This window comes from Artemia sp. Qi Xiang Cuo, chromosome 12, assembly GCF_049724085.1.
Source record: "Artemia sp. Qi Xiang Cuo chromosome 12, ASM4972408v1, whole genome shotgun sequence".
Lineage (NCBI taxonomy): Eukaryota > Metazoa > Arthropoda > Branchiopoda > Anostraca > Artemiidae > Artemia > Artemia sp. Qi Xiang Cuo.
This window is the reverse complement of record NC_142805.1, coordinates 53,748,882-53,774,158: the sequence shown is the minus strand read 5'-3', so window position 1 is coordinate 53,774,158 and position 25,277 is coordinate 53,748,882. Positions and strand designations below refer to the sequence as shown.

The 25,277-nt window shown below is 32.4% G+C and overlaps 2 protein-coding genes across 4 annotated transcripts in view; both read right to left on the bottom strand.

Moving 5' to 3' along the window:
• LOC148946274 (E3 SUMO-protein ligase PIAS1-like) overlaps positions 1–25,277 on the bottom strand; it is a 506,129-nt gene that overhangs the window by 177,403 nt on the left and 303,449 nt on the right. The window lies entirely within an intron of this gene.
• LOC148946276 (calcium-activated chloride channel regulator 2-like) overlaps positions 1–25,277 on the bottom strand; it is a 200,303-nt gene that overhangs the window by 118,998 nt on the left and 56,028 nt on the right. The window contains exon 4 of the mRNA XM_089098334.1: positions 19,934–20,096. Coding sequence (XP_088954460.1) covers positions 19,934–20,096 — 163 coding nt within the window. The remainder of the gene's footprint in view (positions 1–19,933; positions 20,097–25,277) is intronic.

The following is a 25,277-nucleotide window of genomic DNA, read 5'->3' as shown; positions in this document are numbered from 1 at the left end:
ATAATTATTTTTTTTATCTTTTAAATGAGCTTTAAGGGGTTTGAGACTCAGTTGACTTATTCCTCGTGGTTTTTCTTTAATTTGTGGTCATTAAAAACGAAATTTTTGTGTTAAATAAGTAGTTTTTCTATCTTTTAAAAGAGCTTTACAGAGATTGAGAGACTCAGTTGCCGGATTCCATGTGGTTTTTCTTTACTTGGTGGACATTAAAAACAAAACTTTTGTGTTAAATAAGTAGTTTTTGTATCTTTTAAAAGAGCTTTACGGGGATTGAGAGACTCAGTTGCCGGATTCCGTGTGGTTTTTCTTTACTTGGTGGTCATTAAAAACGAAATTTTTGTGTTAAATAAGTAGTTTTTGTATCTTTTAAATGACCTTTACAGGGTTTGAGAGACTCAGTTGCCTAATTCCGTGTGGTTTTCCTTTACTTGGTGGTCATTAAAAACGAAACTTTTGTGTTAAATCAGTAGTTTTTGTATCTTTTAAAAGAGCTTTAAGGGGTTTGAGAGACTCAGTTGCCTGATTCCGTGTGGTTTTTCTTTACTTGGTGGTCATTTGTTGTATCTTTTAAAAAAGCTTTACAGAGTTTGAGAGACTCAGTTGCCTAATTCCGTGTGTTTTTTCTGTACTTGATGGTCATTAAAAACGAAATTTTTGGGTTAAATAAGTAGTTTTTGTATCTTTTAAAAGAGCTTTAAGGGGTTTGAGAGACTCAGTTGCCTGATTCCGTGTGGTTTTTCTTTACTTGGTGGTCATTAAAAACTAAATTTTGCGTTAAATAAGTAGTTTTTGTATCTTTTAAAAGAGCTTTACGGGGATTGAGAGACTCAGTTGCCGGATTCCATGTGGTTTTTCTTTACTTGGTGGTCATTAAAACCGAAATTTTTGTGTTAAATCAGTAGTTTTTGTATCTTTTAAACGAGCTTTACGGGGATTGGGAGACTCAGTTGCCGGATTCCGTGTGGTTTTTCTTTACTTGATGGTCATTAAATACGAATTTTTTGTGTTAAATCAGTAGTTCTTGTATCTTTTAAAAGTGCTTTACTGGGTTTGAGAGACTCAGTTGCCTAATTCCGTATGGTTTTTCTTTACTTAGTGGTCATTAAAAACTAAAATTTTTTGTTAAATCAGTAGTCTTTATATCTTTTAAAAGAGCTTTACGGGGTTTGAGAGACTCAGTTGCTGGGTTCCATGTGGTTTTTCTTTACTTGGTGGTCATTTGTTGTATCTTTTAAAAGAGCTTTACAGAGTTTGAGAGACTCAGTTGCCTAATTCCGTGTGGTTTTCTTTTACTTGGCGGTCATTAAAAAAGAAATTTTTGTGTTAAATCAGTAGTTTTTGTATCTTTTAAAAGAGCTTTAAGGGGTTTGAGAGACTCAGTTGCCTGATTTCGTGTGGTTTTTGTTTACTTGGTGGTCATTTGTTGTATCTTTTAAAAGAGCTTTACAGAGTTTGAGAGACTCAGTTGCCTAATTCCGTGTGTTTTTACTTTACTTGGTGGTCATTAAAAACGAAATTTTTGTGTTAAATAAGTATTTTTTGTATCTTTTAAAAGAGCTTTACGGGGATTGAGAGACTCAGTTACCGGATTCCATGTGGTTTTTCTTTACTTGGTGGTCATTAAAAACGAAATTTTTGTGTTAAATCAGTAGTTTTTGTATCTTTTAAAAGAGCTTTAAGGGGTTTGAGAGACTCAGTTGCCTGATTCCGTGTGGTTTTTTTTTTACTTGGTGGTCATTTGTTTTATATTTTAAAATAGATTTACGGAGTTTGATAGACTCAGTTGCCTAATTCCGTGTGGTTTTACTTTACTTGGTGGTCATTAAAAAAGAAATTTTTGTGTTAAATCATTATTTTTTTTTTATTTTATTATAGCTTTATGGGGTTTTATAGACTCAGTTGCCTTATTCCGTGTGGTTTTTCTTTACTTGATGGTCATTTGTTGTGTCTTTTAAAAGAGCTTTACTGGGTTTGAGAGACTCAGTTGCCTAATTCCGTGTGATTTTTATTTACTTGATGGTCATTCAAAACGTAATTTTTTTGTTAAATAATTAGTTTTTTGTATATTTTAAAAGAGCTTTAAGGGGTTTGAGAGACTCAGTTGCCTGATTCCGTGTGGTTTTTCTTCACTTGGAGGTCATTAAAAACGAAATTTTTGTGTTAAATAAGTAGTTTTTGTATCTTTTAAAAGAGCTTTAGGGTGATTGAGAGACTCAGTTGCCGGATTCCATGTGGTTTTTCTTTACTTGGTGGTAATTAAAAACGAAATTTTTGTGTTAAATAAGTAGTTTTTGTATATTTTAAAAGAGCTTTACGGGGATTGAGAGACTCAGTTTTACCTTGTCACAGTTACATTTTCTTGATTTTTCAAAGTTCATTTTGAATTTCAATAGTTTAAATGCAAGAGTTGGAATATTTAATTAGTTTTTTACCTTGTCACAGTTACATTTTCTTAATTTTTCAAATTTCATTTTGAATTTCTTTCGTTGAAATGCAAGAGTTGGAATATTTCAGTAGTGTTTCGTTGTGGTTTACCTTGTCACAGTTACATTTTCTTGATTTTTCAAAGTTCATTTTGAATTTCTTTCGTTGAAATGCAAGAGTTGGAATATTTCAGTAGTGTTTGGTTGTGGTTTACCTTGTCACAGTTACATTTTTCTTTATTTTTAAAATTTTATTTTTAATTTCTTTCGTTGAAATTCTATAGTTGGAATATTTGAGTAGTGTTTGGTTGTGGTTTACATTGTCACAGTTACATTCTCTTGATTTTTAAAAGTTCATTTTGAATTTCTTTCATTGAAATGCAAGAGTTGGAATATTTCAGTAGTGTTTGGTTGTGGTGTACCTTGTCACAGTTACATCTTCTTGATTTTTCAAAGTTCATTTGTATTTTCTTTCTGTGAATTGCATTTGTTGTAATATTTCAGTAGTGTTTCGTTGTGGTGTACCTTGTCCCAGTTACATTTTCTTGATTTTTCAAAGTTCATTTTGAATTTCTTTCGTTGAAATGCAAGAGTTGGAATATTTCAGTAGTGTTTGGTTGTGGTTTACCTTGTCACAGTTACATTTTCTTGATTTTTCAAAGTTCATTTTGAATTTCTTTCGTTGAAATGCAAGAGTTGGAATATTTCAGTAGTGTTTGGTTGTGGTTTACCTTGTCACAGTTACATTTTCTTGATTTTTCAAAGTTCATTTTGAATTTCTTTCGTTGAAATGCAAGAGTTGGAATATTTCAGTAGTGTTTGGTTGTGGTTTACCTTGTCACAATTACCTTTTCTTGATTTTTCAAAGTTCATTTTGAATTTCTTTCGCTGAAATGCAAGAGTTGGAATATTTCAGTGTCACAGTTACATTTTCTTGATTTTTCAAAGTTCATTTTGAATTTCTTTCGTTGAAATGCAGGAGTTGGAAAATTTCAGTAGTGTTTGGTTGTGGTTTACCTTGTCACAGTTTCATTTTCTTGATTTGTCAAAGTTCATTTTGAAATTCTTAAGTTGTCAATCAAGAGTTGGAATACTTCAGTAGTGTTTGGTTATGGTTTACCTTGTCACAGTTTTCAAATTTAATTTTGAATTTCTTTCGTTGAAATGCAAGAGTTGGAATATTTCATTAGTGTTTGCTTGTGGTTTACCTTGTCACAGGTACATTTTCTTGATTTTTCAAAGTTCATTTTGAATTTCTATCGTTGAAATGCAAGAGTTGGAATATTTCACTAGTGTTTGGTTGCGGTTTACCTTGTCACAGTTACATTTTCTTAATTTTTCAAAGTTCATTTTGAATTTCTTTCGTTGAAATGCAAGAGTTGGAATATTACGGGGATTGAGAGACTCAGTTGCCGGATTCCATGTGGTTTTTCTTTACTTGGTGGTCATTAAAAACGAAACTTGGTGGTCATTTGTTGTATCTTTTAAAAGAGCTTTACAGGGTTTGAGAGACTCAGTTGCCTAATTATGTGTGGTTTTTCTTTACTTGATGGTCATTAAAAACGAAATTTTTATGTTAAATAAGTAGTTTTTGTATATTTTAAAATAGATTTAATTTTAATTATAGAAAAATTTTACTGAGTGCGTGTGTTTTGCATTGAAAATGATGAAAATAAAATATTAAAAATATTTTTAATATATTATTTTTTTTATATTTAAAAATATCTTTACTTGGATTGAGATAATCAGTTTCATTATTCCGTTTGATTTTTATTTAATTGGTGGTAATTAAAAAATAAATTTTTGTGTTAAATAAGTAGTTTTTGTATCTTTTAAAAGAGCTTTACGGGGATTGAGAGACTCAGTTGCCGGATTCCATGTGGTTTTTCTTTACTTGGTTGTCATTAAAAACGAAACTTGGTGGTCATTTGTTGTATCTTTTAAAAGAACTTTACAGGGTTTGAGAGACTCAGTTGCCTAATTCCGTGTGATTTTTCTCTACTTGATGGTCATTAAAAACTAAATTTTTGTGTTAAATAAGTAGTTTTTGTATCTTTTAAAAGAGCTTTACGGGGTTTGAGAGACTCAGTTGCCTGATTCCGTGTGGTTTTTCTTTACTTGGTGGTCATTAAAACGAAATTTTTGTGTTAAATAAGTAGTTTTTGTATCTATTAAAAGAGTTTTACGGGGATTGAGAGACTCAGTTGCCGGATTCCGTGTGTTTTTTCTTTACTTGGTAGTCATTAAAAACGACATTTTTGTGTTAAATAAGTAGTTTTTGTATCTTTTAAAAGAGCTTTACGGGGATTGAGAGACTCGGTTGCCGGATTCCGTGTGGTTTTTCTTTACTTGGTGGTCATTAAAAACGAAATTTTTGTGTTAAATAAGTGGTTTTTGTATCTTTTAAAAGAGCTTTACAGGGTTTGAGAGACTCAGTTGCCTAATTCCGTGTGGTTTTCCTTTACTTGGTGGTCATTAAAAACTAAATTTTTGTGTTAAATCAGTAGTTTTTGTATCTTTTAAAAGAGCTTTAAGGGGTTTGAGAGACTCAGTTGCCTGATTCCGTGTGGTTTTTCTTTACTTGGTGGTCATTTGTTGTATCTTTTAAAAAAGCTTTACAGGGTTTGAGAGACTCAGTTGCCTAATTCTGTGTGATTTTTCTTTACTTGATGGTCATTAAAAACGAAATTTTTGTGTTAAATAAGTAGTTTTTGTATCTTTTAAAAGAGCTTTAAGGAGTTTGAGAGACTCAGTTGCCTGATTCCGTGTGGTTTTTCTTTACTTGGTGGTCATTAAAAACGAAATTTTTGCGTTAAATAAGTAGTTTTTGTATCTTTTAAAAGAGCTTTACGGGGATTGAGAGACTCAGTTGCCGGATTCCTTGTGGTTTTTCTTTAGTTGGTGGTCATTAAAACCGAAATTTTTTTGTTAAATAAGTAGTTTTTGTATCTTTTAAAAGAGCTTTACGGGGATTGAGAGACTCAGTTGCCGGATTCCGTGTGGTTTTTCTTTACTTGGTGGTCATTAAAAACGAAATTTTTGTGTTAAATAAGTAGTTTTTGTATCTTTTAAAAGAGCTTTACAGGGTTTGAGAGACTCAGTTGCCTGATTCCGTGTGGTTTTCCTTTACTTGGTCGTCATTAAAAACGAAATTTTTGTGTTAAATAAGTAGTTTTTGTATCTTTTAAAAGAGCTTTAAGGGGATTGAGAGACTCAGTTGCTGGATTCCATGTGGTTTTTCTTTACTTGGTGGTCATTTGTTGTATCTTTTAAAAGAGCTTTAAAGAGTTTGAGAGACTCAGTTTCCTAATTACGTGTGGTTTTACTTTACTTGGTGGTCATTAAAAAAGAAATTTTTGTGTTAAATCAGTAGTTTTTGTATCTTTTAAAAGAGCTTTAAGGGGTTTTAGAGACTCAGTTGCCTGATTTCGTGTGGTTTTTCTTTACTTTGTTGTCATTTGTTGTATCTTTTAAAAGAGCTTTACAGAGTTTGAGAGACTCAGTTGCCTAATTCCGTGTGGTTTTCCTTTACTTGGTGGTCATTAAAAACGAAATTTTTGTGTTAAATCAGTAGTTTTTGTATCTTTTAAAAGAGCTTTACAGGGTTTGACAGACTCGGTTGCCTAATTCCGTGTGGTTTTTCTTTACTTGGTGGTCATTAAAAACGAAATTTTTGTGTTAAATAAGTAGTTTTTGTATCTTTTAAAAGAGCTTTACGGGGATTGAGAGACTCAGTTGCCGGATTCCGTGTGGTTTTTCTTTACTTGGTGGTGATTAAAAATGAAATTTTTGTGTTAAATCAGTAGTTTTTGTATCTTTTAAAAGAGCTTTAAGGGGTTTGAGAGACTCAGTTGCCTGATTCCGTGTGGTTTTTTCTTTACTTGGTGGTCATTTGTTGTATCTTTTAAAAGAGCTTTAGAGAGTTTGAGAGACTCAGTTGCCTAATTCTGTGTGGTTTTCCTTTACTTGGTGGTCATTAAAAACGAAATTTTTGTATTAAATAAGTAGTTTTTGTATCTTTTAAAAGAGCTTTACGGGGATTGAGAGACTCAGTTGCCGGATTCTATGTGGTTTTTCTTTCCTTGGTTGTCAATAAAAACGAAACTTGGTGGTAATTTGTTGTATCTTTTAAAAGAGCTTTACAGGGTTTGAGAGACTCAGTTGCCTAATTCCGTGTGATTTTTCTTTACTTGATGGTCATTAAAAACGAAATTTTTGTGTTAAATAAGTAGTTTGAGTATATATTAATAGAGTTTTACGGGGATTGAGAGACTCAGTTGCCGGATTCCGTGTGGTTTTTCTTTACTTGGTGGTCATTAAAAACGAAATTTTTGTGTTAAATAAGTAGTTTTTGTATATTTTAAAAGAGCTTTACGGGGATTGAGAGACTCAGTTGCTGGATTCCGTGTGGTTTTTCTTTACTTGGTGGTCATTAAAAACGAAATTTTTGTGTTAAATAAGTAGTTTTTGGATCTTTTAAAAGAGCTTTACGGGGTTTGAGAGACTCAGTTGCCTAATTCCGTGTGGTTTTCCTTCACTTGGTGGTCATTAAAAACGAAATTTTTTGTGTTAAATCAGTAGTTTTTGTATCTTTTAAAAGAGCTTTAAGGGGTTTGAGAGACTCAGCTGCCTGATTCCGTGTGGTTTTTCTTTACTTGGTGGTCATTTGTTGTATCTTTTAAAAAAGCTTTACAGGGTTTGAGAGCCTCAGTTGCCTAATTCCGTGTGATTTTTCTTTACTTGATGGTCATTAAAAACGAAATTTTTTGGTTAAATCAGTAGTTTTTGTATCTTTTAAAAGAGCTTTAAGGAGTTTGAGAGACTCAGTTGCCTGATTCCGTGTGGTTTTCTTTACTTGGTGGTCATTAAAAACGAAATTTTTGCGTTAAATAAGTAGTTTTTGTATCTTTTAAAAGAGCTTTACGGAGATTGAGAGACTCAGTTGCCGGATTCCATGTGGTTTTTCTTTACTTGGTGGTCATTAAAACCGAAATTTTTGTGTTAAATCAGTAGTTTTTGTATCTTTTAAAAGAGCTTTACGGGGATTGAGAGACTCAGTTGCCGGATTCCGTGTGGTTTTTCTTTACTTGATGGTCATTAAATACGAAATTTTTGTGTTAAATACGTAGTTTGTGTATCTTTTAAAACCGCAGGACAGGGTGTGAGAGTCTCAGGTGCCTAATTCCGTGTGGTTGTCCTTTACTGGATGGTCATTAAAAACAAAATTTTTGTGTTAAATCAGTAGTTTTTGTATCTTTTAAAAGAGCTTTACGGGGATTGAGAGACTCAGTTGCCGGGTTCCATGTGGTTTTTCTTTACTTGGTGGTCATTTGTTGTATCTTTTAAAAGAGCTTTACAGAGTTTGAGAGACTCAGTTGCCTAATTCCGTGTGGTTTTCCTTTACTTGGTGGTCATTAAAAACGAAATTTTTGTGTTAAATCAGTAGTTTTTGTATCTTTTAAAAGAGCTTTAAGGGGTTTGAGAGACAGTTGCCTGATTTCGTGTGGTTTTTCTTTACTTGGTGGTCATTTGTTGTATCTTTTAAAAGAGCTTTACAGAGTTTGAGAGACTCAGTTGTCTAATTCCGTGTGGTTTTCCTTTTCTTGGTGGTCATTAAAAACGAAATTTTTGTGTTAAATAAGTAGTTTTTGTATCTTTTAAAAGAGCTTTACGGGGATTGAGAGACTCAGTTACCTGATTCCATGTGGTGTTTCTTTAGTTGGTGGTCCTTAAAAACGAAATTTTTGTTTTAAATAAGTAGTTTTTGTATCTTTTAAAAGAGCTTTAAGGGGTTTGAGTGACTCAGTTGCCTGATTCCGTGTGGTTTTTTCTTTAATTTTGTGTCATTTTCTTTATCTTTTAAAAGATCTTTACAGAGTTTGAGAGACGCAGTTGCCTAATTCCATGTGGTTTTTCTTTACTTGGTGGTCATTAAAAACGAAATTTTTGTGTTAAATAAGTAGTTTTTGTATATTTTAAAATATAAGTATGGGGAGTGAGATAATCTGTTGACTTTTTACGTGTGGTTTTTCTTTTCTATTTTTTATTTTTATTATTCATTTAATATATATTTAAATGGTTTTTGATAATAATATTACTAAGTACGTGTTATTTTTATTTAATTTATGTTCATTAAAAAAGAAAATTTTGTGTTAAATAAGTAGTTTTTTGTATCTTTTAAAAGAGCTTTAAGGGGTTTGAGAGACTCAGTTGCCTGATTCTGTGTGGTTTTTCTTTACTTGGTGGTCATTAAAAACGAAATTTTTGTGTTAAATAAGTAGTTTTTGTATCTTTTAAAAGAGCTTTACGGGGATTGAGAGACTCAGTTGCCGGATTCCATGTGGTTATTCTTTACTTGGTGGTCACTAAAAACGAAATTTTGTGTTAAATAAGCAGTTTTTGTATCTTTTAAAAGAGCTTTAAGGGGATTGAGAGACTCAGTTTTACCTTGTCACAGTTACATTTTCTTAATTTTTCAAAGTTCATTTTGAATTTCATTCGTTGAAATGCAAGAGTTGGAATATTTCAGAAGTGTTTGGTTGTGGTTTACCTTGTCACAGTTACATTTTCTTGATTTTTCAAAGTTCATTTTGAATTTCTTTAGTTGAAATGCAAGTTGGAATATTTCAGTAGTGTTTGGTTGTGGTTTACCTTGTCACAGTTACATTTTCTTGATTTTTCAAAGTTCATTTTGAATTTATTTCTTTGAGATGCAAAAGTTGTAATATTTCAGTAGTGTTTGGTTGTGATTTACCTTGTCAAAGGTAGATTTTATTTATTTTTCAAAGTTAATTTTGAATTTCTTTCGCTGAAATGCAAGAGTTGGAATATTTCAGTAGTGTTTGGTCGTGGTTTACCTTGTCACATTTACATTTTATTTTTTGTACATAGTTCATTTTGTATTTCTTTGGTTGAATTGCAAGAGTTGGAATATTTCAGTAGTGTTTGGTTGTGGTTTACCTTGTCACAGTTACATTTTCTTGATTTTTCAAAGTTCATTTTGAATTTCTTTCGCTGAAATGCAAGAGTTGGAATATTTCAGTAGTGTTTGGTTGTGGTTTACCTTGTCACAGTTACATTTTCTTAATTTTTCAAAAGTTCATTTTGAATTTCTTTCGTTGAAATGCAAGAGTTGGAATATTTCAGTAGTGTTTGGTTGTGGTTTACCTTGTCACAGTTACATTTTCTTGATTTTTCAAAGTTCATTTTGAGGTTGTGGTTTACCTTGTCACAGTTACATTTTCTTGATTTTTCAAACTTCATTTTGAATTTCTTTAGTTGAAATGCAAGAGTTGGAATATTTCAGTGTCACAGTTACATTTTCTTGATTTTTCAAAGTTCATTTTGAATTTCTTTCGTTGAAATGCAAGAGTTGGAATATTTCAGTAGTGTTTGTTTGTGGTTTACCTTGTCACAGTTACATTTTCTTGATTTTTCAAAGTTCATTTTGAATTTCTTTCGTTGAAATGGAAGAGTTGGAATATTTCAGTAGTGTTTTGTTTTTGTTTACATTGTGACATTTACATTTTCTTGATTTTAGAAAGTTCATTTTGAATTTCTTTCGTTGAAATGCAAGAGTTGGAATATTTCAGTAGTGTTTGGTTGTGGTTTACCTTGTCACAGTTACATTTTCTTGATTTTTCAAAGTTCATTTTGAATTTCTTTCATTGAAATTTAAGAGTTGGAATATTTCAGAAGTGTTTGGTTGTGGTTTACCTTGTCAAAGTTACATTTTCTTGATTTTTCAAAGTTCATTTTGAATTTCTTTCGTTGAAATGCAAGAGTTGGAATATTTCAGTAGTGTTTGGTTGTGGTGTACCTTGTCACAGTTACATTTTCTTGATTTTTCAAAGTTCATTTTGAATTTCTTTCGTTGAAATGCAAGAGTTGGAATATTTCAGTAGTGTTTGGTTGTGGTTTACCTTGTCACAGTTACATTTTCTTGATTTTTCAAAGTTCATTTTGAATTTCTTTCGTTGAAATGCAAGAGTTGGAATATTTCAGTAGTGTTTGGTTGTGGTTTACCTTGTCAGAGTTAAATTTTCGTGATTTTTCATATTTCATTTAGTTTTTATTTCGTTGTTATGCATGTGTTGGTCTATTTCAGTAGTGTGTGATCTTGGTTTAAATTGTCACAGTTACATTTTCTTGATTTGTAAAATTTCTATTTTTATTTATTTCGCTGTAATGCTAGAGTTGGAATATTTCAGTAGTGTTTGGTTGTGGTTTACATTGTGACAGTTAAATTTTCTTGATTTTTCAAAGTTAATTTTGAATTTCTTTCGTTGAAATGCAAGAGTTGGAATATTTCAGTAGTGTGTGGGTGTTGTGGTGATTGTCTCATGTACTCTTTCTTTATTTTTCAAATTTCATTTTGATTTTATTTAGCTGAAATGCAAGAGTTGGAATATTTCAGGAGTGTTTGGTTGTGTTTTACCTTGTCACAGTTACATTTTCTTGATTTTTCAAGGTTCATTTTGAGGTTGTGGTTTACCTTGTCACAGTTACATTTTCTTGATTTTTCAAAGTTCATTTTTAATTTCTTTCGCTGAAATGCTAGAGTTGTAATAATTCAGTGTCAAAGTTACATTTTCTAGATTTTTAAATTTTAATTTTGAATTTATTTAGTTGAAATGAAAGAGTTTGAATATTTCAGTAGCGTTTGGTTGTGGTGTACCTAGTCAGAGTTACATTTTCTTGATTTTTCAAAGTTAATTTTGAATTTCTTTCTTTGAAATGCAAGAGTTGGAATATTTCAGTAGTGTTTGGTTTTGTTTTACCTTGTCACAGCTACATTTTCTTGATTTTTCAAAGTTCATTTTGAATTTCTTTCGTTGAAATGCAAGAGTTGGAATATTTCAGTAGTGTTTGGTTGTGGTTTACCTTGTCACAGTTACATTTTATTGATTTTTCAAAGTTCATTTTGAATTTCTTTCGTTGAAATGCAAGAGTTGGAATATTTCAGTAGTTTTTGGTTGTGGTTTACCTTGTCAAAGTTACATTTTCTTAATTTTTCAAAGTTCATTTTGAATTTCTTTCGTTGAAATGCAAGAGTTGGACTATTTCAGTAGTGTTTGGTTGTGGTTTACCTTATCACAGTTACATTTTCTTTATTTTTCAAAGATCATTTTGAATTTCTTTGGTTGAAATGCAAGAGTTTGAATAGTTCAGTTGTGAATTTTTAGTGTGGCACGTTTATCTGAGACTTTTACTTTTGATTTCTTTTTTCATTTTGTATTTCCATCGTTTTTATGCACGAGTTGGACTATTTGAGTAGTGTTTGGTTCTGTTTTAGCTTGTCACAGATGAATTTTCTTGATTTTTTAAGGTTCATTTTGAATTTCTTTCACTGAAATGAAAGAGTTGGAATATTTAAGTAGTTTTTGGTTGTGGTTTACCTTGTCACAGTTACATTTTATTGATTTTTAAAAGTTCATTTTGAATTTATTTCTTTGAAATGCAAGTTTTGGAATATTTAAGTAGTGGTTGGTCGTGGGTTACCTTGTCAGAGTTACATTTTTCTTGATTTTTCAAAGTTCATTTTAAATTTCTTTCGTTGAAATGCAAGATTTTGAAAAGTTCAATGGTGTTTGGACGTGGTTTACCTTGTAATAGATACATTCTCATGATTTTTCAAAGTTCATTTTGAATTTATAACGATGAAATGAAAGAGGTGGAATATTTCAGTATAGTAATGATATTTTATTCAGATTATCAGTAACATTTTCTTGATTTTTCAATTTTCTTTGTGTTTTTATTTCTCTTTTTTGCTATTGTTTTTATATTTCAGTAGTGTTTTGTGTTTGTTTAGCTTGTATCTGTTACATTTTCTTGATTTTTCAAAGTTCATTTTGAATTTCTTTCTTTGAAATGCAAGATTTGGAATATTTCAGCAGTGCTTTGTCATGGTTTACCTTGTGAAAGTTACATTCTCCTGATTTTTTAAAGTTCATTTTGAATTTCTTTCGTTGAAATGCAAGAGTTGGAATATTTCAGTAGTGTTTTGCTGTGGTTTACCGTTTCACAGTTAAATTATATTTATATTTAAAAGATCAGTCTTAATTTTTTTATTTTAAATTAACGAGTTGTAATATTTAAGTAGTGTTTGCTTGTGGTTTACCTTGTCACAGTTACATTTTTCTTGATTTCTCAAAGTTCATTTTGAATCATTCAAAAAACGTGATTAAACACGTTTTTAAACTACATGCTATTTGCATGCCTTTCCTTGGTACCTTTCCAAACGAGCGGGGATTCCCCGCTGGTTCCTACACATTGCAAAAAAGTGAGCAGTACGAAAACTCCACGTTTTCAACAAGACTGGTTTTTTAGACAACACACCCACGGAGATGACACACACACATACGATGACACACACACACGCGCGCCACTCTAAGTGAACCTAGATCAACCCAACTTTTTGGATATCTCTCTCACTATGACTCTGTTTGTGTGTCGTGTCTGTGCGTGTCTCGTCTCTATGTGTGTGTGTCATCTCTGTGGGTGTGTTGTCTAAAAAACCAGTCTGGTTGAAAACGTGGAGTTTTCGTACTGCTCACTTTTTGCAATGTGTAGGAACCAGCGGGGAATCCCCGCTCGTTTGGAAAGGTGCCAAGGAAAGGCATGCAAATAGCATGTAGTTTAAAAACGTGTTTAATCACGTTTCTTGAATGATTCAAAAAGAACTTTGAAAAATCAAGAAAATGTAACTGTGACAAGGTAAACCACAACCAAACACTACTGAAATATTCCAACTCTTGCATTTCAACGAAAGAAATTCAAAATGAACTTTGAAAAATCAAGAAAATGTAGCTGTGACAAGGTAAACCACAACCAAACACTACTGAAATATTCCAACTCTTGCATTTCAACGAAAGAAATTCAAAATGAACTTTGAAAAATCAAGAAAATGTAACTGTGACAAGGTAAACCACAACCAAACACTACTGAAATATTCCAACTCTTGCATTTCAACGAAAGAAATTCAAAATGAACTTTGAAAAATCAAGAAAATGTAACTGTGACAAGGTAAACCACAACCAAACACTACTGAAATATTCCAACTCTTGCATTTCAACGAAAGAAATTCAAAATGAACTTTGAAAAATCAAGAAAATGTAACTGTGACAAGGTAAACCACAACCAAACACTACTGAAATATTCCAACTCTTGCATTTCAACGAAAGAAATTCAAAATGAACTTTGAAAAATCAAGAAAATGTAACTGTGACAAGGTAAACCACAACCAAACACTACTGAAATATTCCAACTCTTGCATTTCAACGAAAGAAATTCAAAATGAACTTTGAAAAATCAAGAAAATGTAACTGTGACAAGGTAAACCACAACCAAACACTACTGAAATATTCCAACTCTTGCATTTCAATGAAAGAAATTCAAAATGAACTTTGAAAAATCAAGAAAATGTAACTGTGACAAGGTAAACCACAACCAAACACTACTGAAATATTCCAACTATTGGATTACAAATAAAGAAATTCAAACTTAACTTTTAACTATAATTAACTGTAACCTGTGTAAATGACATAAAGAAAAAACATCGACATACATATTCAAAATCTTTATTTTCATATAAATAAATTAAAAATTAGATTTGAAAAATCAAGAAAATGTAAATGTGACAATGTAAACCACAACCAAACACTACTGAAATATTCCAACTCTTGCATTTCAACGAAAGAAATTCAAAAGAAACTTTGAAAAATCAAGAAAATGTAACTGTGACACTGAAATATTCCAACTCTTGCATTTCAGCGAAAGAAATTCAAAATGAACTTTGAAAAAACTCAAGAAAAATGATAACTGTGACAAGGTAAACCACAACCAAACACTACTTAAATATTCCAACTCCTGCTTTTAAACTAAATAAATTAAAAATTTAATTTTTAAAAATCAAGAAAATGTAACTGTGAAAAGGTAAACCACAACCAAACACTAATGAAATATTCCAACTCTTTCATTTCAAAGAAATAAATTAAAAATGAACTTTGAAAAATCAAGAAAATAAAACTGTGACAAGGTAAACCACAACCAAACACTACTGAAATATTCCAACTCTTGCATTTCAGCGAAAGAAATTCAAAATGAACTTTGAAAAATCATAAAAATGTAACTGTGACAAGGTAAACAACAACCACACACAACTGAAAAATACAAACTCAAGCAAATCAAAGAAAGAAATTAAAAATGAACTTTGAAAAATCAAGAAAATGTAACAGTGTCAAGGTAAACCACAACCCAACACTACTGAAATATTCCAACTCTTGCATTTCAACGAAAGAAATTCAAAATTAACTTTGAAAAATCAAGAAACTGTAACTGTGACAAGGTAAACCACAACCATACACTACTGAAATATTCCAACTCTTGCATTTCAACGAAAGAAATTCAAAATGAACTTTGAAAAATTAGGAAAATGTAACTTTGACAAGGTAAACCACAACCAAACACTACTGAAATATTCCAACTCTTGCATTAAATGTAACTGTGACAAGGTAAAACTGAGTCTCTCAATCCCCTTAAAGCTCTTTTAAAAGATACAAAAACTACTTATTTATTACAAAAATTTCGTTTTTAATGACCACCAAGTAAAGAAAACCACATGGAATCCGGCAACTGAGTCTCTCAATCCCCGTAAAGCTCTTTTAAAAGATACAAAAACTACTTATTTAACACAAAAATTTTGTTTTTAATGACCACCAAGTAAAGAAAAACCACACGGAATAAGGCAACTGAGTCTCTCAAACCCAGTAAAGCTCTTTTAAAAGATACAAAAAACTACATATTTAACAAAAAAATTTCGTTTTGAATGACCAACAAGTAAAGAAAAATCACACGGAATTAGGCAACTGAGTCTCTCAAACCCTGTAAAGCTCTTTTAAAAGATACAACAAATGACCACCAAGTAAAGAAAAACCACACGGAATCAGGCAACTGAGTCTCTCAAACCCCTTAAATCTCTTTTAAAATATACTAAAACTACTTATTTAACACAAAAATTACGTTTTTAATGACCAGCAAGTAAATCAAAAACACACGGACTTAGGCAACTGAGTCTCTCAAACACAGTAAAGCTCTTTTAAAATATAAAACAAATGAACACCAAGTAAAGAAAAAACCACACGGAATCAGGCAACTGAGTCTCTCAAACCCCTTAAAGCTCTTTTAAAAGATACAAAAACTACTGATTTAACACAAAAATTTCGTTTTTAATGACCACCAAGTAAAGAAAAACCACATGGAATACGGTAACTGAGTCTCTCAATCCCTGTAAAGCTCTTTTAAAAGATACAAAAACTACTTATTTAACACAAAAATTTCTTTTTTAATGACCACCAAGTAAAGAAAAACCACACGGAATTAGGCAACTGAGTCTCTCAAACCCAGTAAAGCTCTTTTAAAAGATACAAAAAATACTGATTTATAACAAAAATTTCGTTTTTAATTACCACAAAGTAAAAGAAAACCACACGGAATTAGGCAACTGAGTCTCTCAAACTCTGTAAAGCTCTTATAAAAGATACAACAAATGACCACCAAGTAAAGAAAAACCACACGGAATCAGGCAACTGAGTCTCTCAAACCCATTAAAGCTCTATTAAAAGATACAAAAAATACTGATTTAACACAAAAATTTCGTTTTTAATGACTATCAAGTAAAGTAAAACCACACGTAATACGGAGACTGATTCTCTCAAACTCATTAAAGCTATTTTACATGATACAACAAATGACCACCAAGTCAACCAAAACCACAAAGAATCCGGCAACTGAGACACTCAATCACCATCAAGCTCTTTTAAAAGATACAAAAACTACTTATTTAACACAAAATTTTAGTTTTTAATGACCACCAAGTAAAGGAAAACCCCACGGCATTAGGCAACTGAGTCTCTCAAACCCCGTAAATCTCTTTTAAAAGATCCAAAAAATACTTATTTAACACAAAAATTTCATATTTAATGAACATCAAGTAGACAAAAACCACACGTAATCCTGCAACTGAGTCTCCCAAACACCGTAATGCTCTTTAAAAAGATACAAAAAATACAAATTTATAACCAAAATATAGATTTTATATAAAATACAGTAAAGAAAAACCACACGGAATCCGGCAACTGAGTCTCTCAATCCCCGTAAAGCTCTTTTAAAAGATACAAAAACTACTTATTTAACACAAAAATTTCGTTTTTAATGACCACCAAGTAAAGAAAAACCACACGCAATCAGGCAACTGAGTCTCTCAAACCCCTTAAAGCTCTTTTAAAATATAAAAAAAATAATTATTTAACAAAAAAATTTCTTTTTTAATGACAATAAATTAAATAAAAACCACACGGAATTATTCAACTTAGTCTCTAAAACAATGTAAATAAATTTAAAAATATAAAAAAAATTACCGCCAAGTAAAGAAAAACCACGTAGAATCAGGCAACTGAGTCTCTCAAACCCCTTAAAGCTCTTTTAAAAGATACAAAAACTACTGATTTAACACAAAAATTTCGTTTTTAATGACCACCAAGTAAAGCAAAACCACACGGAATCAGGCAACTGAGTCTCTCAAACCCCTTAAAGCTCTTTTAAAATATAAAAAACCTACTGATTTAACACAAAAATTTCGTTTTAATGACCACCAAGTAAAGAAAAACCACACGGAATCCGGCAACTGAGTCTCTCAATCCCCGTAAAGCTCTTTTAAAAGATACAAAAACTACTTATTTAACACAAAAATTTCGTTTTTAATGACCACCAAGTAAAGAAAAACCACATGGAATCCGGCAACTGAGTCTCTCAATCCCCGTAAAGCTCTTTTAAAAGATACAAAAACTACTTATTTAACACAAAAATTTCGTTTTTAATGAACACCAAGTAAAGAAAAACCACACGGAATCAGGCAACTGAGTCTCTCAAACCCCTTAAAGCTCTTTTAAAAGATACAAAAACTAGTTATTTAACACAAAAATTTCGTTTTTAATGACCATCAAGTAAAGAAAAATCACAGGGAATTAGGCAACTGAGTCTCTCAAACCCTGTAAAGCTCTTTTAAAAGATACAACAAATGACCACCAAGTTTCGTTTTTAATGAACACCAAGTAAAGAAAAAACACATGGAATCCGGCAACTGAGTCTCTCAATCCCCGTAAAGCTCTTTTAAAAGATACAAAAAATACTGATTTAACACAAAAATTTCGTTTTTAATGACCACCAAGTAAAGAAAAACCACAGGGAATGAGGCAACTGAGTCTCTCAATCCCCGTAAAGCTCTTTTAAAAGATACAAAAACTACTTATTTAACACAAAAATTTCGTTTTTAATGACCACCAAGTAAAGAAAAACCACACGGAATCAGGCAACTGAGTCTCTCAAACCTCTTAAAGCTCTTTTAAAAGATACAAAAACTACTTATTTAACACAAAAATTTCGTTTTTAATGACCATCAAGTAAAGAAAAATCACACGGAATTAGGCAACTGAGTCTCTCAAACCCTGTAAAGCTCTTTTAAAAGATACAACAAATGACCACAAAGTTTCGTTTTTAATGACCACCAAGTAAAGAAAAACCACACGGAATCCGGCAACTGAGTCTCTCAATCCCCTTAAAGCTCTTTTAATAGATACAAAAACTACTTATTTAACACAATATTTTCGTTTTTATTGACCAACAAGTATAGAAAAATCACACGGACTTAGGCAACTGAGTCTCTCAAACCCTGTAAAGCTCTTTTAAAAGATACAACAACTGACCACCAAGTTTCGTTTTTAATGACCACCAAGTAAAGAAAAAACACATGGAATCAGGCAACTGAGTCTCTCAATCCCCTTAAAGCTCTTTTAAAAGATACAAAAACTACTTATTTAACACAAAAATTTTGTTTTTAATGACAATCAAGTAAAGAAAAATCACACAGAATTAGTCAACTGAGTCTCTCAAACCCTGTAAAGTTCTTTTAAAAGATACAACAAATGAACACCAAGTAAAGTAAAACCGCATGAAACCAGGCAAATGAGTTTCTCAAACTCCTGAAAGCTCTTTTAAAAGATACAAAAACTACTGATTTAACACACAAATTTCGTTTTTAATGACCACCAAGTAAAGTAAAACCACACGGAATTAGGCAACTGAGTCTCTCAAACCCCTTAAAGCTCTTTTAAAAGATACAAAAACTACTTATTTTAACACAAAATACAAGCAAGCAAATAACATGGGGATTCCTATACACGCAAGCAAATAACTGAGTTATTTTTACGTCACAATTTTTCAACTTAAAATCATTCTAATTATAGCATCCCAGTCCTCATTCTTTAATTACCCTTGAGGCATTCTTAACCATCGCAATACCTTTACGCAAATATCTTTTCGCAAAAAAATCGCAAATCTTGTAAACTGAAGAAGTAATTACCCTTTTCAAAAACATTAGTCCTTCTATTAATGAACCCATGAAACGAAACCAGTCTGATAGCATCACACAATCTCGCTCCTAGTTCCAAAAATAGAATGCATGTAGCGTTCGTAGTAATAGGTTTAAAAACCTATTAGCCAAGTTTTAAAAAAAAAACCTATGCTATAGCTTCACCCAAATTCCATATGATATTTCAAATTGCTATAGCTTCAAGCAAATTCCATATGTCCTTGCTATAGCTTCCATAGAATTCATTATGATATTTCAAATTGCTATAGCTTCACCCAAATTCCATATGATATTTCAAATTGCTATAGCTTCAAGCAAATTCCATATGTCCTTGCTATAGCTTCCATAGAATTCATTATGCACAATCTACTCACACTTTCATCTAGGATGTTTAAATCATCAGCAAAATCTAAGTCCAGGAGACTTTTCCTCCCCATTTGATTACGTGGTCTCCCATTGCCTTTCCTTGCTCATTAAGAAAAAGTCCATCAAAATAATCCATATAAAGGGGGATAGAACACAATCCTGCTTAACTAGTGATTTAATACAAAACCAGCTACTAACCTCATTTCCTACCTTAACCGCGGCAGTGTTATTCTCGTACATAGCACTAATCACTTTAATGCATTTGTCTGGTATACTATACAAGGATAAAATCTTTACTAAAGCTCCTCCATCAACGTAATCGAACGCTTGCTCATAACCTATAAAACGGAGGACCGAAGGTGTTTGAAAACTCAGGCACTTCTCAATTATTCACTACCCAATATTTTTGTTACTTCTTGTCTTCACGTAAGTACTGACCAAGTGATTTTTACTAGTTGTAAGCCTTAGGGAGAAAGGTAAATAAAAATCGCTAAAAGTTCCTAATGGCTAGTGGCCGGACAGTAAAATGGGCCTTGTGGCAATTGGTCTAAAATTACACGAAAGCAATAGTTCATTATGAGCACAAAAAATAGATGTTAGATTAATATACGATTATGAAGTCTCATATATGATACGGAAAGTTCTGCGACAAAATGGTGAATATACATGAGTCTTGGGTTATTAAAAAGCATTGTTAAATATAATATAAAATACAAACGTTTGGTATGCACCATCGAGATCATCTTTAGCAGAATATACTGCAACCTGTTCTGTCTTTTCAGGTGGGAAGTAGAAATAGGGAAATCTGGAATCACCAGGAAATCCATATTCTTCAAAAACACCCCAACGAAAGTGAGCCCACTCGTGAATAAATGCCTTTTCTGAAAATACAAGTTTATAAAAACTAAATATCAGAGAAGTTAGAAAAACTCAATAGGAGACACACGTTGAAAACTGTAAATATCCTGTAAATATATTGGCAAATAGATTATTCTAATTGTAAATGTTGCACATCGTCCTAGACTATTACGAAATATGAGAGTAAAATCAAGAGTGTGCTATTTATGTGTGTTCCCCTTGAAACTGAACCCTGGTTTAACTGAACACTACGCAACTATGCCTATTTTATTGAACCCTTGTACCTGAGCCCCCATTTAAACCAACTCCTGTTGAATAAAACATCCGTTTAATGGGAGCCCCGAGTAACTGAACCCCAAGTCAACTCAACCTAATTAAATTCAAGCTTCATTCAACTAAATTCCAGTACCATTGTACCCCGGTTTATTGAATCCTCGTACAATTCAGTCTCCGTTTAACTGAACAAAAATTTAACACAACCCCCATGCATCTCAAAGCCTGTTTAGTTCAACCTCCGTTCAACAAAATCCCCTTTTAATTGAACCCCCATTCAACCAAATCTAGTTCAATCCAAACTCATGCTACTCAGTATCAGTGCAATTCATTCCAATTTATCTCAATCCCCATGAAACTGAATACTCATTCAGCTCGACTCTTATTTAACAACACTCCATTTAAGTTTACTCTTCTGTAGCTCAAGTTGCGTTTAAACCAACCTTAACCACTATGCACTTCAACCCTCTTTTAACAAAACCCATTCAGCTCAATATCCATGCAACTCTACCCCATTCACCTCAGCCTCCGTACAACTGAATCCTAATTTTACTCAGCCTTCGTTTAACTCAACCCCGTTTAGCTCAATCTTCATGCACTCAACTCTCCTTTTGACAAAGCCTGTTTGACTCCACTTCCAATCAAATGAAAACAATTCACCTCAACCAACAAAATGCAACTCAGCCTGATTTGTCGGAAGTGATAAAGGCTGACTCAAATGAAATGATCTTTTTTCAATGGTTAAATCTTATGTAAGTGCTTTTTTATGCTGCTTTAACACAAAGAAAATTCCTTCTCTACCCCCCCCCCTGAATCATCGCAATTTATCGTTCCGGCATAGGTATTTGAAATCAGTAAAATTTGTCAAAACCATGACACGAACGCCCTTGTATTTAATGGTGTGTAACAATGGGGTTAAGTGGGTTGGTTGAGTCAAATAGGGTTAGGTTAAGTGTGAGCTTAGCTATATGAGGGTTCAGTTAAAGGAGGGTTAAATTACATTGGGGTTGAGTTAAATAGGATGTGAGTTTAACGGGTGTTGAATGAAACTGGGATTGAGTTGCTGGATGATTGAGTTAAATAGAGGTTGAATTGGACGTAATTGAGTTAAAATGGGTTGAGTTGTATGGGAGGCGAGTTAAACAGGTTAAGCTAAGCGAGGATAAATTTGCACGGGGGTTAAAATGAACGGGGTTTAGTTAAACGGCGTCGAGTTGAATGGGGGTTGAGTTAAATGGATGTTGACTTAAACAGTGTTGGGTTAAACAGGGGCCAGGTCATGCAGAGGCTTAGTTAAATAGGGATGAGTTAAACAGAGATTAAGCTGCATTGAATTATAAGGAATTAGGTTAAATGGTGGTTGAATTGCAAGGAGATTGAGATGCATGGGGGTTGAGTTAAATGGGGCTGACCCATATAGACTGTGTGAGTTAAATGGGCCTGACCTATACTTGTGCAGAGGTTGAGCTATATGGGGGGTTCAGTTTAATAGATTGAGTGAAATAGGGTTGACAAGAATAGGAATCAGCTAAACGGGGGCTGAGTTACACACACACCGTCTATTCACTCTTTACTTACAGTTTGTTACCACACATTGTTTGATGTAGCTAAAAGCTACCCGTACAGCATTTTCTCGAATCACTTCGAAAAACTAAAGATTTCTTGACGAAATATATAGGTAATTCTTTGTCCCTGTTTGATAATATCAGGCATATTATTAAATTTGGATAATCAAACAGTTCGTGGTAACGAACTGTAAGTAAGGAGCGACCCGGCTCAATGGTAACCGAAACTCTAAAAAACGGAATTTTGGTACCAATAGATACATCAAAAGAATCAGATTTTAATTTTGATTTTAAAAATATAAGTTTCATCAAGTTTAATTATACCCATCAAAATCTACACGCCTGAAAAAATTTGGCTGATTTTCGAAAAAAGGGGGAAAGACCCCCTAAAAGTTATAGAGCCTTAATGAAATTCACACCATCATATTCAGCGTATCAGATAACCCTACTGCAGAGGTTTCAAGCTCCTATCTACAAAAATGTGGAATTTTGCATTTTTTGCCAGAAGAAAGATCACGGGTGCGTGTTTATTTGTTTTTTTTTTTTTCCCCAGGGGTAATCGTATTGACCCAGTGGTCCTAGAATATCGTTAGAGGGCTCATTGGAACGAAAATTAAAAGTTCTAGTGCCTTTTTTAAGTGACCAAAAAAATGGAGGGCAACTAGGCCCCCTCCCACGCTCATTTTTTTCTCAAAGTCACCCAATTAAAATTTTGAGATAGCCGTTGTGTTTAGCATAGTCGAAAATCTAATAAATATGTCTTTTAAGATGACTTAATCCCCCACAGTTCCCAAAGAAAGGGCTGCAAGTTATGAAACTTTGCCCATTGTTTACATATTGTATTGGTTACTGGGAAGTATACAGACATTTTCAGGAATGATTTTTTTCTGGTGGGGTGGGGAGGGGCGGAACGAGGAGTTTACACGGGAGAATATTTACGGGGAGGATGTTTATTGGGGGCAAGGGACCCTTCTATGAAGGGGGCGCCTGATTTCCAAGCATTATTTAAAAAACGATCAGAAATTAAATTAAAAAAACAAGAACTTTCAAATGAAAGTAAGAAGCAACATTAGAACTTAAAATGAACAGAAATTATTACGTATATGAGGGGGTTCTCCCCCAAGCCAATACTTCGCTCTTTACGCTACAGTTTTTTTTTAGTGCTTTCAAAAGAGCTATCTATTCTAATTAAACGGCCTTTGTGATTCAGGGGTTTGTGAATTAAATTTTTTTTTAAATTTTAACGTAAATAGCGTGTTATTGACTAAGGGGAGAACCCCAACATATACGTAATAACAAATACTTAATAATAAAAAAAAAAAATAAAAAAAAACAAGCGATACGGCTCAATAGTTATCAAAACTTTTAAAAACGGAACTTTGATGTCAATAAATGTATCAAAAGAATGGGCTTATAATGCTGATTCTAAATATATGAATTTTATTAAGTTTAGTATTACTCATCAAAGGCTACGAGCCTCAGAAAAATCACCTGATTTTTTAAAGAGGGGGGAAACATCCCCTAAAAGTGAAAAATTTTTAATGAAAATCACACCGTCAGATTCAGCGTATCAGAAAACCCTATAACATACGTTTCAAGCTCATATCTGCAAAAATCTGCAACTTTGTATTTTTTGCCAGAAGAAAAATATACGAATATAGAAGTTCGTTACGTAAGTTAATTTGTAAATTAACTTTGTAAATTAATTTGGTCAGAACCAAATTTAGAGACAGCCATTTAGCAAAAGAAAATTAAAATTTTTATGCAAATTTCGTTACTTATTCAATGACGGCGAGCCAAAATAAAAGCTGCATTAACTAAAAAACGATCAGAAATTAAATAAAAAAAACAAGTTTTTCAAACTGAAAGTAAGGAGCGACATTAAAACTTAAAACGAACAGAAATGATTCCGTATATGAAAGGGGCCATTCCCTCCACAACGCCGCGCTATTTACGCAAGTTTGACTCTGTCTCACAACTTTATTTTTTAAAACAATAAACAACTTTAGCGTAAAGAGCGAGGCGTTGAGGAGGGGACAGCCCCTTTCATATACGGAATAATATCTGTTCGTTTTAAGTTTTAATGTCGCTCCTTACTTTCAGTTTGAAAAACTTGTTTTTTTATATAATACCCACATATAAAGAGCAAACAGTTTCTAGAAACAGAACTGCGAGTAAGGCGCAGTTCAAGCCGATCGTAGGTTGACACAAAACTTTAGGAGACAGTAAAGATTAAAAACAGCATAAACAGATAGAAATACATCACTGCATTTCAAAAAGCCCTGGGGTCATATACACAAATAAATATATGCAATACAAAGAAATAGGTCACAAGACAAATTACAAAGCACACAAAAATGTAATACAAAAAAGAAAAATACCAAATCTAGACAAAAGGAAAAAAAAATTTCATCCTTTCAAAACATTTGTACTTCGATGCTCTTTTTTATCATATACACACGTTTTTATTTTTCTCGAATAATTTTTTTCGTGAAAGTTGAACTTTTAATTAATGAGTTGACTTGGGGGTTGGTAGTTCATGTCCAAAATAAGGTAATCCTATGAAAGACGAAACGAACCCTACTATGGATAACAAATATAAATTAAACAAAAAAGTTATAATTCTCAAATGCAAGTTAAGCTGCAACATTGCTGCTTATAACAAAACAAGAACTATCTTATAAATGGGCGAGGCCTCCTTCTTCCCAATCCCTCGGTGTTAAAGTGCCTTCAAAAGAGTTCTTGTCTAAATCAATGAGCTTTGTATTTGAACAGTTGATCCTTATGAACTTGGCCAAAAGTCAAGTATTAGCATAAAGAATGGAGATTTACGAAAGACTTTCCCCTTATAATCAAAACAATTTCAGTTCTGTCTAAGTTTCAATATTGGACTAAAGTTTCATTTGAGAAAACTGTTTGTTTTTTTGCCGTAAAACCCTTTCAGCGTCTGAATAGTGAATATTGAATCTTTACCCTAAATTTTTAAACATTATAACTTGAAATACATGACTACCCAGCCTTTCTAGGAGTAAATTTATTTCTATCAAGTGTATTGTTTTTTTTTGTATTATTATTTATTTTTTCAGTGAATTTTCGTGCCTTTTTGCGAAATAGCCGGTTTTAGAACTTGTGAATTTGTATGTTACGTCATTTGAAAAGTTACATTTAGCATATATTATGACATGTCCTCTTGAGTTTTTGACATACATCCAGAGATTGCTAAATCTATATAGTTGCACAATTTACTTCGTTCTTAAACAACAATTAAATAAAAAATAAGTTTTTTCAACTGAAAGTAAGGAGCAAGATTAAAAATTATAACGAACAAAAATTACGTATATGATGAGGATTGCCCCCTCCTCAATA